Source organism: Zingiber officinale, unplaced genomic scaffold (genome assembly GCF_018446385.1).
Source record: "Zingiber officinale cultivar Zhangliang unplaced genomic scaffold, Zo_v1.1 ctg59, whole genome shotgun sequence".
Taxonomy (NCBI): domain Eukaryota; kingdom Viridiplantae; phylum Streptophyta; class Magnoliopsida; order Zingiberales; family Zingiberaceae; genus Zingiber; species Zingiber officinale.
In genome coordinates this window covers 28,826-42,110 of record NW_024589958.1, presented here as the reverse complement: position 1 = coordinate 42,110, position 13,285 = coordinate 28,826, and the positions used below count along the sequence as shown (strand labels likewise).

The following is a 13,285-nucleotide window of genomic DNA, read 5'->3' as shown; positions in this document are numbered from 1 at the left end:
GTTTTCGTTGAAAATTTCCAACGAATCCTATTTTCGTTGGAAATTTCCAACGAATTTGAGATTCATTGGAAATTTGCAACGAATCCTGTTTTCGTTGGAAATTTCCAACGAATTTGAAATTCATTGGAAATTTGCAACGAATCCTGTTTTCGTTGAAAATTTCCAACGAATCCTATTTTCGTTGGAAATTTCCAACGAATTTGAGATTCATTGGAAATTTGCAACGAATCCTGTTTTCGTTGGAAATGTCCAACGAATCCTTGGTGCCGTTGGAAATTTCCAACAAACCCGTTTTCATTACAAAATTCTGTCCCAAAAGTAAAAAAAATTCATACCCATCTAATTTTAATATTTATTCCTATTACAATTTTTTTTCAAACAGATTCAATATATATTGAATACACAACTAAATACAATAACACAAATATAAACCAAATATTAATTAATATATTTGTGTAAATACAAACATCAATAATCTAAACCCAAACATATACATCGTCAAAACATGTTTCATATAGAACCTAAACTAAAAACATAAAACTAACAATACAACAAACATCATCATCCAACCATACAAATAATAACAATATACAACAACTAACCCTCTAAATCAAACACTACAACAAAGTTACAACAAACATGTGTATCCAAATTCCAATCTCATACAAAAACATGAAAAAAAGTAGAAGATAATCTTATGGAGATCCTTCTCAATCCAATTCCTTCTTCTACCTACATCCAAAAATAAATAAAAAAAAAAGAAAATCTTATAAACCAACATATAAATAAATAGATAACGACTTACATATTTTTACGTCAATACCACCATCATTTTCACCTACCAACCCTGTTTGAAACAAAAATAACAATACTAATTAAGATACAAAATATGGAGAAAGCTTTACAGGTCACGCTTATCAAGTCACGGAGAAAGCTTTATTTCAAACAACCATTAATTGATACTATACCCTTCCTTAGGGAAGGGAAAGGGATATAAAAAGATAGATATTTGATGATTGCAGAGTTGTAAAATTCACAACTGTGATGAATACACACCCGGAGCTAAGGACAGAAAATGTTGCTCAGGAATAAAAGAAAAAAATCAAGTTTTGCTCGTGTTGAAGCAGAAAAATGAGCAGGAAAAACAAGAAGAATAGAAACATACGGTCTTGATCCTCGAAATCAAGGCTGAAATCTTTTGTCCGGCGGCGACAGCAAGCAAATCTCTTCATGAGAACCAATCCCTGCTTTGGCGGAAAATGGGCAAAATATATTATGAACTGGATTCTAAAACAAGTGATAGGTTCGAATTAAGCAGGCACCATTAATTAATATCACTTCCCCCAGAGAAAAGTAATGATCGCAAAAACAATTGAAGAGGGCTCCACCTTGAATCTGATGCAATTTAATGTCTTGCCTGTGTTATTCTCAGGTTCCTATCTCAGAAAGCTGCTACTTTAAGCCTAAAACTAATAGTTGCCCCAATCGTTTAAAAAGATAATAAAAAGCAACAGTTCAGGAATTTCAAAACTCGAATCGGATTTGAGTACTTTTCAAAAGGAGCAGATGGAGACAACATCACGTTGAAAAGATTAAAGTAAAAAAATTTTGAAAAGCTGAAAAAAAAAGAGAGGAAAGGATTCCAAAATACTGAGCCCAAAAAGTAAATCAGAGAACCAGAGAACCGAATCACTTCAAATCATACATCGAAAAGTAGTCCAGCCAAGAGAAGTTCTACATTTACCCAGAGAAATAGATTGCGCTGAGGAATAGCTGCAACTATTCTATGATTAAAGCCAGATCTGCACCGCCGGAGCAAATACAACAACAAAATGAGTTCGGAAACCCCACGAGCGAAGATTGTTAAAGAAAATCCGAGCAGAAAACTAACCTCTGCTTCTGCCAATCGGCAATGCACCCATGGAGTGGAAGAAGAAGAGGAGGGAGCGGCCAGGCGCGGCGGCCCGCGGCAGCGAGCGGCCAGGAGCAGCGGCCCGCGGTCGTGAGCGGCAGGCACGGCCGCGAGCGGCAACCTGAGGTACGCCTGGGCTAGGTTTACAGGAAGGGACTGGGATCGTCGGATAAAAGTGGCAAGAGAGCTTACCGTCCGGAGATCGGCAGAAAAATCGCCACAGCCGCCTTTGTTGGAAAAATTAGGGCGTGAAAAAACTAGGGCAAGAGGTGAAGGGAATATATCGGACTGAGTAGGAATTATAAGGGTTATTTCCAACGAATAATTAAATTAGTTGGAAATATATTTCCAACGAATTTTCCGATTAGTTGGAAATTTCCAACGAATTTGAGATTCGTTGGAAACTTTATAATTTCTTAAAATCATGATTGACCAATCTAGAGACCTTAGAATTGGGTAAAATCAGTTTCTATGTGCTCCTCTATTTATCCTGATTTTATATATGTCCTCAAATATTTTTTTTATCCAATATATTTTTTTATTAATTTTTCCAACACCAATATGTCTGAAAAATTAAATTCATGTTTAAAAATTCACAAAGCAAAATATATTGGCTCTAAAATTATTTTTAATTCAAGGATATAATCACGAGAACATCACAAACACATACAAACTAATTTCGCCTCGTTCTGAGCTCTCAACCATTATTTTTTGAATCCAACAAGTTCAACTACATTAATTTGATTTAAAATTCAAACACTTTAAACTCAAATTCAAATTCATCCAATTGACCTAAATGTAAAAAAAAAAGATCTTATGTTAAAATAATATTTAAGCTCATTTATAGAATCAGGAGACCAAGAGGAGTACATAGAAACTTGTTTCATCCGATTCCGAGGTCTCTAGGTCCATCAACCGAGTTTTTAAAAAATTGTATACTTTGCAACGAATCACGAATTCGTTGGAAATTTCCAACGAATTCTCTGATTCGTTGGGAATTTCCAACAAATTTGAGATTCGTTGGAAACTTAACAATTTCCTAAAACTACGGTTGACTAACCTAGAGAGCTCGGAATTGGGTGAAACCAGTTTCTATGCGCTCCTTTATTTATCATGATTTTATATATGTCCTCAAATATTTTTTTTACCCAATATATTTTTTTCATTAATTTTTTAAACACCAATATGTCTGAAAAATTAAATTCAGGTTTAAAAATTCATAAATCAAAATATATTGGCTCTAAAATTATTTTTAATTCATATATATAATAACGAGAACCTTACGAACACATACAAACTAATTTTGCCTCATTCTAAGCTCTCAATCATTATTTTGTAAATTTGACAAGTTCAACTACATCAATTTGGTTTAAATTAAAACTCTAACACTTTAAACTCAAATTCAAATTCATCCAATTGACCTATATGTAAAAAAATCAGCTTATGTCAAAAAAAAATATTTGAGCTCATTTATAGAATCAGGAGACCAAGAGGAGCACACAGGAACTTGTTTCATCCGATTCCGAGGTCTCTAGGTATATCAACCGAGTTTTTAAGAAATTGTAAAGTTTCCAACGAATCCGGAATTCGTTGGAAATTTCTAACGAATTTCCAGATTCGTTGGAAACCTTTCCAACGAATTCACAGATTCGTTGGAAATTTCCAACGAATTCCGGATTCGTTGGAAAGTTTACAATTCCTTAAAATCTCGGTTGATGGACTTAGAGAGCTCGGAATTGGATGAAACCAATTCCTATGTGCTCCTCTTAGTCTCCTAATTTTATATATGAGCTGAAATATTTTTTTAACTCAAAAATATGTCCACAAATTATTTTTTCCGCATTGATATTTGAAAAATCACTGAGAAAAATATATTGGATAAAAAATTTATTTAATGATATATATAAAATCAGGGGATTAAAAGGAGCACATAGAAACTAGTTTCATCCAATTCCGAGCTATCTACATCCATCAACCAAGTTTTTAAGGAATTGTAAACTTTCCAACGAATTCGAAATTCGTTGGAAAACTTTCCAACGAATTCCCAGATTCGTTGGAAATTTCCAATGAATTCAGAATTCGTTGGAAAGTCTACAATTCTTTAAAAATCTGGTTGATAGACCTAAAGAGCTCGGAATTGGATGAAACCAGTTCCTATGTGCTCATCTTGGTCTCTTAATTTTATAAATAAGTTCAAATATTTTTTTTAACTCAAAAATATGTCCACAAATTATTTTTTCCATATTGATATTTGAAAAATCACTGAGAAAAATTTATTGGATAAAAAATTTATTTAATGATATATATAAAATTAGGGGATCAAGAGGAGCACATAGAAACTAGTTTCATCCAATTCCGAGCTCTCTACGTCCATCAACCAAGTGTTTAAGAAATTGTAAACTTTCCAACAAATTCTGAATTCGTTGGAAAACTTTCTAACGAATTTACAGATTCGTTGGAAATTTCCAACGAATTTTGAATTCGTTGGAAAGTCTACAATTCTTTAAAAATCCGGTTGATAGACCTAAAGAGCTCGGAATTGGATGAAACCAGTTCCTATGTGCTCCTCTTGGTCTCTTAATTTTATAAATGAGCTCAAATATTTTTTAAACTCAAAAATATGTCCACAAATTATTTTTTTCCGCATTGATATTTGAAAAATCACTGAGAAAAATTTATTGGATAAAAAATTTATTTAATGATATATATAAAATCAGGGGATCAAGAGGAGCACATAGAAACTAGTTTCATCCAATTCCGAGCTCTCTACGTCCATCAACCAAGTTTTTAAGGAATTGAAAACTTTCCAACGAATCTGGAATTCGTTGGAAAGTCTACGATTCTTTAAAAATCCGGTTGATAGACCTAAAGAGCTCGGAATTGGATGAAACCAGTTCCTATATGCTCCTCTTGATCTCCTGATTTTATATATGTCCTTAAATAATTTTTTTACCAAATATTTTTTTTTCAATGATTTTTCAAACACCAATGTGTATGAAAATTTTAATTTAGGTTTAAAAATTCAAAAATCCAAATATGTTGGCTCTAAAATTATTTTTAATTCATGGATATAATCATGAGAACTTTACGAATGCATACAAACTGATTTCGTCTCGTACTGAGCACTCGAACATTATCTTGTAACTCTAACACGGTCAACTTGTCCGATTTGATTTTAAAACTCCACCATTTTCAACTAAAATTAACATTCATCTACTTGACCTAGACGTGAAAAAATTATCCTACGTCAAAAAAAATATTTGAGTTCATTTATAAAATCAGGAGACTAAGAGGAGCACATAAGAACTAGTTTCATCCAATTCCGATCTCTCTAGGTCCATCAACTAGGATTTTAAGGAATTGTAGAATTTCCAACGAATCCAGATTCGTTGGAAAGTTTACAATTCCTTAAAATCTCGGTTGATGGACTTAAAGAGCTCGGAATTGGATGAAACTAGTTCCTATGTGCTCCTCTTGGTCTCCTAATTTTATAAATGAGCTGAAATATTTTTTTTAACTCAAAAATATGTCCACAAATTATTTTTTCCCGCATTGATATTTGAAAAATCACTGAGAAAAATATATTGAATAAAAAAATTATTTAATGATATATATAAAATCAGGGGATCAAGAGGAGCACATAGAAACTAATTTCATCCAATTCCGAGCTCTCTACGTCCATCAACCAAGTTTTTAAGGAATTGTAAACTTTCCAACGAATTCTGAATTCGTTGGAAAGTCTACAATTCTTTAAAAATCCGGTTGATAGACCTAAAGAGCTCGGAATTGGATGAAACTAGTTCCTATATGCTCCTCTTGGTCTCTTAATTTTATAAATGAGCTCAAATATTTTTTAACTCAAAAATATGTCCACAAATTATTTTTTTCCGCATTGATATTTGAAAAATCACTGAGAAAAATTTATTGGATAAAAAATTTATTTAATGATATATATAAAATCAGGGGATCAAGAGGAGCACATAGAAACTAGTTTCATCCAATTCCGAGCTCTCTACGTCCATCAACCAAGTTTTTAAGGAATTGTAAACTTTCCAACGAATCTAGAATTCGTTGGAAAACTTTCCAACGAATTCCCAGATTCGTTGGAAATTTCCAACGAATTCAGAATTCGTTGGAAAGTCTGCGATTCTTTAAAAATCCGGTTGATAGACCTAAGGAGCTCGGAATTGGATGAAACCAGTTCCTATATGCTCCTCTTGATCTCCTGATTTTATATATGTCCTTAAATAATTTTTTTACCAAATATTTTTTTTTCAATGATTTTTCAAACACCAATGTGTCTGAAAATTTTAATTTAGGTTTAAAAATTCAAAAATCCAAATATGTTGGCTCTAAAATTATTTTTAATTCATGGATATAATCATGAGAACTTTACGAATGCATACAAACTGATTTCGTCTCGTACTGAGCACTCGAATATTATCTTTTAACTCTAACACGGTCAACTTGTCCGATTTGATTTTAAAACTCCACCATTTTCAACTAAAATTAACATTCATCTACTTGACCTAGACGTGAAAAAATTATCCTACGTCAAAAAAAATATTTGAGTTCATTTATAAAATCAGGAGACTAAGAGTAGCACATAAGAACTGGTTTCATCCAATTCCGAGCACTCTAGGTCCATCAATCGGGATTTTAAGGAATTGTAGACTTTCCAACGAATCCAGAATTCGTTGGAAATTTCCAATGAATCTAGAATTCATTGGAAATTTCCAACGAATTTCCAGATTCGTTGGAAACCTTTCCAACGAATTCACAGATTCGTTGGAAATTTCCAACGAATTCCGGATTCGTTGGAAAGTTTACAATTCCTTAAAATCTCAGTTGATGGACTTAGAGAGCTCGGAATTGGATGAAACCAGTTCCTATGTGCTCCTCTTGGTCTCCTAATTTTATAAATGAGCTGAAATATTTTTTTAACTCAAAAATATGTCCACAAATTATTTTTTTCCGCATTGATATTTGAAAAATCACTGAAAAAAATATATTGGATAAAAAATTTATTTATTAATATATATAAAATCAGGGGATCAAGAGGAGCACATAGAAACTAGTTTCATTCAATTCCGAGCTCTATACGTCCATCAACCAAGTTTTTTAGGAATTGTAAACTTTCCAACGAATCTGGAATTCGTTGGAAAACTTTCCAACGAATTTCCAGATTCGTTGGAAATTTCCAACGAATTCTGAATTCGTTGGAAAACTTTCCAACGAATTCAGAATTCGTTGGAAAACTTGCAACAAATTTGCGACGAAAATTTTATTTGTTGCAAAATTTGCAACAAATTTTTTTTTTGTCGCAAACTTGCAACAAAATTTAGCGACAAAATATATTTTGTTGCTAATTTGCGATGAAAACTTTTTGTTGCTAAAATCGTTGTTAATTTGCAACAATTTAATTTCTTGTTGCAAATTTTGTTGGAAATTTTGGGACGAAAATTAAATTCGTTGCAAACCTTCGTCCCTAAAAGGCTGTTTTTTTGTAGTGAAATTAAAATATGATTGACTAGACCCTCTCCCATTTAGTTAGATTGTGTAACTGTGTTTCCAACACCTGTCTATTAGGTACTAAGTTGAATGCCTTCTTTGATGGCATGTGCATTCAAAAACATTAAAACAATTTGTGGATCAATATGAGCGAGCTCTAAGGAGTAAAGTTGAGAAAGAGTTTCAAGTCGATTTTAAGTCTTTCTCCTAGATGGTCCCTTGCATTACTCGATTCGATATGGAGAGGCAATTTCAAAGTGCTTATACAATTGTAAAATTTAAAGAATTTGAACAAGAATTGACAGGAAAGATGTATTGCGACGTTGAATCCACTGAGAAGGGGTCTTTTGGTACGAGAAATATGATCACAGAAGATTATATTTTGAGATGAGATGCTCTGTCTCGAAAATGATGTGTCCTTGTGTCCCTTTACTAATCGGACGGCTATCATATTTTCATGATGTACATTACATTTTGGAAATATGATTTAATTCGTTTGATCGGTTAAGGGATATGGGGACACACTATTTTCGAGACAGAGGATCTCATCTCTTATATTTTACGGTGCGTGAGAGAGTAAAAGAAAAAAAAGTTTGAAATTATGTTTGATAGAGATAAATGCACTTGTTCTTGTAGTTGTCACCTATTTGAGTTTATGGGAATAATTTGTAGGCATGCTATTACACTTTTGATCCATAATGAGTTGTCAGTGGTTCCCAATAAGAGATCATAATATACTCATCAATAAAAAAATTTGGAAAATTAAAATTTACTATTTTCAAATAACTCAACTTATAAGTCAAGAACAAAAACGTTGAAAATAATCTTAAATTAAAATAAATAAAAATAAGAATTTTTTTTCCTAAAATAATAAAAATGAAAGAATAAATAATGATAATTTTTATCTAAAATTATTTTTAAGTAAATCAAACAATTATATATATAGAAATCATTTTTAAAAAAATTGAAATAATTTTGTAATTTAATCATCGCATGACTATGCGTACACTTACATGCAATTGCACTATGTGTACACATAGCATGATCCTTTCCATATTATGAGGAAAAAAAATTGAAACAAAATAGGCTTATGACAAAGGCGATTAGTATCCTTTTGTTATATAAAATTGATATTTTTAATCACAAATAGAATAATTTTAATTAAAATTAACTATATATAGAAGTTTAAAATTATTATATGGTTGTTTTTTAGTCATTTAATTATTTTTAGATTTTAATATTTTCCTATAATTCTTCTATATTTTAGATTTAAAATTTAAATAAAAAATAGTCATGTAGTAATTATTTGTGCTAGGTGTCAATTTTGGTCTATGTATAGTTACGTCTCATTTTTAGATTTAAAATTTTAAAAAATGTACATTTAATTTTTAATAATTACTCTAAATTTTTAATTTTTAATTTTAACTGAAATGGCTACAAGAGTATATTAAACTATTTGAGCAACCAGTTTAAATTTTAAAATAAAATAAAATAATTATTTTATATAAAAAAAACTTTTAAACTCTTTAAAAAATTAATGCTAATTGATTTTTATCATTTTATTATGGTCTAAACCCATATGGCGGTTTCAGATCCAGAACCTTCCAAAAGGGTCAACCGTATTGATTTGAGGCTCATAACGTAACGGAGATTGTTTTTCTTCTTTCAATTTAAACATTTTTTCTATTTTTTTTTTCGTTCGATATAAACCGCAATCTTCTCTTTCTCCGGAAAAAGGAGGGCATGGATGGGATTGATTCTATGTGATCGGCAAGATCGTCGACGCGTGACGCTGTTTTAGTCGATCCAAAGGTAGCAGCAGATCTCAATCGCTTCTTCCGAGATTTTCTTCTCCCCTATCAATTCGATCTTCTCATTTTGGCTGTGGTTTCAGATGAGTAGATAGAGTTGTGTGTGTGTGTGTGTTTTTTTTTTTTTAAACATATATTGTGGGATTTGTGATGCAATTTTTTTTCCTTTTTTTTGTCTTTAAATTTGTTTTTTCTTTGTTTTTGACAGATCTAGTTTTCTCTTTACTTTCCTTTTTTTTTTCTGCGTCGTCCTTCAGAGTTTTTGCCTTTTAGGTTTCTAGATCTTGGTTGTGCACCTGCTTCATTTTTTTTCTCCTCTTTTTCTTCTTTCTGCCAATTCGATGAACACTGAGTGGAGATTTTCTATAACTTAGGTTATTGTTACATGAAATTCGCCTTCGTTTACTTTCTTCGGTTTAATCTCTTGAAAATTTTCTGTTCCGTGCCCCAGCTTCTTAGCCGTTAATTATTTTTCTTTGAACTAACAGTCAATAATGCTCTCATTTCTTAGAACAAATCAGACAAGGATAATATGGAGTGAGAAAAAACAAAGTCAGGGAATGAAAGAAGCTGCTAATCCGAATTGTTAAACATATGTTCGATAAAATTACCTTTAATGGGCATCTTTAAAAACAAAAGGACTGTAATAGATCGTATTTCAGGGACATGAATTAAATGCAAGAATTATTAGAAAAATTATCCCTTTTTCCCATTGTGGATATATGGTAACCATTGTTTTCTCTGTTGCGAGAATAAAGTTTATCTCCAATTTTTTGAATTTCTTCCATTTGGTTTCAGGTTCTACTTCTGAATAAAGAATATAATTTATCTCCATTTTTTAGAATTTCTTGCCATTTGTTTCTAGGTTTTACTTCTGAATCAGTGCATCTATCTTCCATGTACAATGGGAGTTTAGAGCATTAGTCATAACAACAACTAACAATCAGTATATAGTCACAAGCACTCTTTATACATTATTTCACACTGGTATCCCCTTAACTAAAAGTTATTGCTGATTAGATTTATCAGGTGTTAGCTAAGAGAGTGTGCCTAAGAAATTAGTACATTAGGAATTTTCAATATTTTAGTTTGCACGATAATTCCACCTTAATGATGATCTTTTCCTTCCTTTTATCGTTTTGTAGAAAATAAAGGAGCAAACCTGTCAATGCTGAAAATATGCTTCAATAACACTTTGACTGATTGTGGTTGCTATTCTCCCTGATTCTGGATGTAGCTTGGGAGTATGTCATTTAGTGGTATGCATTTGGGAAAGTTTAGAAGATGGACTACTCGAAACACAGGGTTAAAGCAGCTCTATGACATTAGCTATCTTCCTATACTACAGCAGTAAACACTTTTGGTATTGATTTGTCATGGAACATGCAGGGAAAATAGTGATGCAAAGGTTTGAATTAGGGAGATTGCTTGGGCAGGGAAATTTTGCAAAGGTTTATTATGCCAGGAATCTTAAAACTGGCCAGGGCGTTGCTATTAAGGTATTTGACAAAGAGAAATTAATGAGAGTGGGTCTTATCGAACGGACCAAGCGTGAGATATCAGTGATGAGATTAGTGCGGCACCCAAATGTTGTGCACCTGTTTGAGGTCATGGCTAGCAATAGAAAGGTTTATTTTGTCATGGAGCATGTAAAAGGCGGTGAGTTATTTGATAAGATTGCCAAAGGTAAACTAGATGAGGATGTTGCACGAAAATACTTTCAGCAACTTATCATTGCTGTTGATTACTGCCATAGCCGAGGTATTTATCACCGGGATCTGAAGCCTGAAAACCTACTATTAGATGAGAATGGAAACTTAAAAGTATCAGATTTTGGTCTGAGTGCAGTTGCTGATTCTAAGAGACAAGATGGCTTGCTGCACACAATTTGTGGGACACCAGCCTATGTTGCTCCTGAGGTAATCAATAGGTTTGGATACGATGGTGCAAAATCTGATACTTGGTCCTGTGGAGTAATTCTATTTGTGATTTTGGCTGGCTATCTCCCCTTTCATGATTCTAATCTTATGGAAATGTACAGAAAGATTAGAAAAGGCGAATTCAGGTTCCCTAGTTGGTTTTCTCTCGAGGTCAGAAGATTGATTTCAAAAATGTTAGATCCAGATCCAATGACCAGAATTTCAATTGCCAAAGTCATAGAAAGTAGATGGTTCCGGAAATCATTTGACGACAAGAAACTGAAAGGCGTAGCAGGAAAAGAAGACTCTGTTATGGATGTTTCAGCAGCCTTGAGCTCCAGCAGCAACAGCTCCGAGGCAAAGCAAGACTCGAGCGAAATCAAGAACCTGAATGCATTTGACATCATTGCTCTTTCACCAGGATTTGACATTTCAGCTTTGTTTCAAGAGGGAAACCATAAGAAAGAATTTTGGTTCACATCCAAGTCTCCGGCTCTAACTATAATATCGAAGTTGAAGGATTTAGCTAAGCATTTGAGATTAACAATAACAAAGAAAGAGGATGGAATATTAAAAATGGAGCAGCTATATGAAGGCAAGAAGGGTATTTTATCCATTGACGCTGAGATATTTGAGATGGCGCCTGCACTTCATTTGGTGGAACTAAAGAAGACAAATGGTGACACTGTAGAGTATCTGAAGTTGCTGAAGGATGACATAAGGCCAGCTCTTCGGGACATTGTGTGGGCATGCCAAGGTAGTTAATTTTCTCACACAATTGGTTTCTATTTCTTTAATTTGGCCCAGCTTCCTAAAAGCAAAGGGAAAACATGCCTTGTGGTATTGTTCTATTCAGCACCAAGAAGAAACATTTGAACGTTAGCTGAGCCTCAGTATACATGTAATTGTGTATATAAACTTTGTAGTTAAAATTGCTTCCAGATGGTTTAAATCAGAGCAACAAACAATTTGATCTTCGTTTGTTGATGTTAACCTGTGATATTGCAGTTTTTTTGTTTTTTTGTTTTTTGAAATGGTTCAGTCCCATAAAAAATATAAAAAAATGTTTCTGATATTGTTAAAATACTCTTCCTTCAGCATTAAATTAAAAAGAATCATATTTTTGTAACATAAAAAAAATAACTGGTTCAAAAATCACTACACATGTAACACTATTATATTAAAATGATTTTTTTATCAATTTAATTAAAATTATTCAAATTTAATTAAAATGATTATAACCAAAACTATTTCAATATTATTATAGCAATTTATTTCACGTGGTACAGTAATATTAAAATAAAAATATTTTTGAGATGAAAAATATAATAATTAGATACTCCTATAATAATATTGGAATAATAAATATCGTATGCATTCCTTTATATCTGTTTTATTTTTAAAATACCATGCTGCCCGGTGCAATAGTAGAGCGGTTGATTTATCCTAATAGTTATAGAAAATTTTTATAAAGTCAAATTGATTAGGTAAAGATTAATCGGTGTAAATTAAATATTTAATGTCAATTAAAAAAAATATAATATCCCTTTAGTGATAATAAAAATAAAGGTGTTTTTAAAATTTTTATCTATTATTCTGATCAAATATTGTGACCAATCAATGAATGAATTGACATGTGTACTCTTCGAATAACATTGGCGAAGAAGATGAGAAGGTATGAAAAGCACTTCAACATAGGGTTAGAATGTCATTGAGAAGGAATCTTGACAAATTACTCGACGCTCAAGTTAGAATTTGCTTGAAGTATGAAACTAAAAGAGGAAAAAAAAAAGAAAATGGAGAGAGCTTGATGGAGCCGAAGAGGATGTGAGAGAGTTCCTTTGAGCTTACCTTCTCTAGAGTTCATATAGCTGTCAGAAGAGCATCTCTACATCAAACATTATATTCTTCTTCATCATCCTCTATGAGTCAATGAGACGACCAGATCTAATAATCATTAATTACCACTCCATTTATCTATGAGTCATCCGGTACCATATGTAATAGAATATTCACAATTGTTATTTGCATCTCCTAGGAGAAACATTCTCATAATTGAGGTGGTTATGCTACTTCCTTATCCCCATGTGAACGCTTTTTCAATGGATTAGTGTAGGGTGTAAGCATGATCC

General features: G+C 32.3%; 2 protein-coding genes across 3 annotated transcripts; one reads left to right on the top strand and one right to left on the bottom strand.

Annotated features, from left to right (window-relative positions):
* Nucleotides 1–427: 427 nt before the first annotated feature.
* Nucleotides 428–10,133, bottom strand: LOC122037511. Its single transcript, XM_042597019.1, has 5 exons — nt 10,107–10,133; nt 1,892–2,200; nt 1,166–1,244; nt 843–847; nt 428–732 (listed from the first exon to the last, which is right to left on the bottom strand). The coding sequence occupies exons 1-5, from the start codon at nt 10,131–10,133 to the stop codon at nt 661–663; spliced, it is 492 nt and encodes a 163-aa protein (XP_042452953.1). The 3' UTR covers nt 428–660.
* On the top strand, nt 9,081–12,130 carry LOC122037514 (CBL-interacting protein kinase 18-like). 2 transcript variants are annotated; one of them, XM_042597023.1, is made up of 3 exons: nt 9,081–9,235; nt 10,380–10,539; nt 10,624–12,130. In XM_042597023.1, the coding sequence occupies exon 3, from the start codon at nt 10,635–10,637 to the stop codon at nt 11,916–11,918; it is 1,284 nt and encodes a 427-aa protein (XP_042452957.1). In that variant the 5' UTR covers nt 9,081–9,235; nt 10,380–10,539; nt 10,624–10,634; the 3' UTR covers nt 11,919–12,130. The 2 variants fall into 2 exon arrangements, with proteins under 2 accessions (XP_042452957.1, XP_042452956.1); XM_042597022.1 differs by having other exon boundaries at nt 10,380–12,130.
* Nucleotides 12,131–13,285: the final 1,155 nt, after the last annotated feature.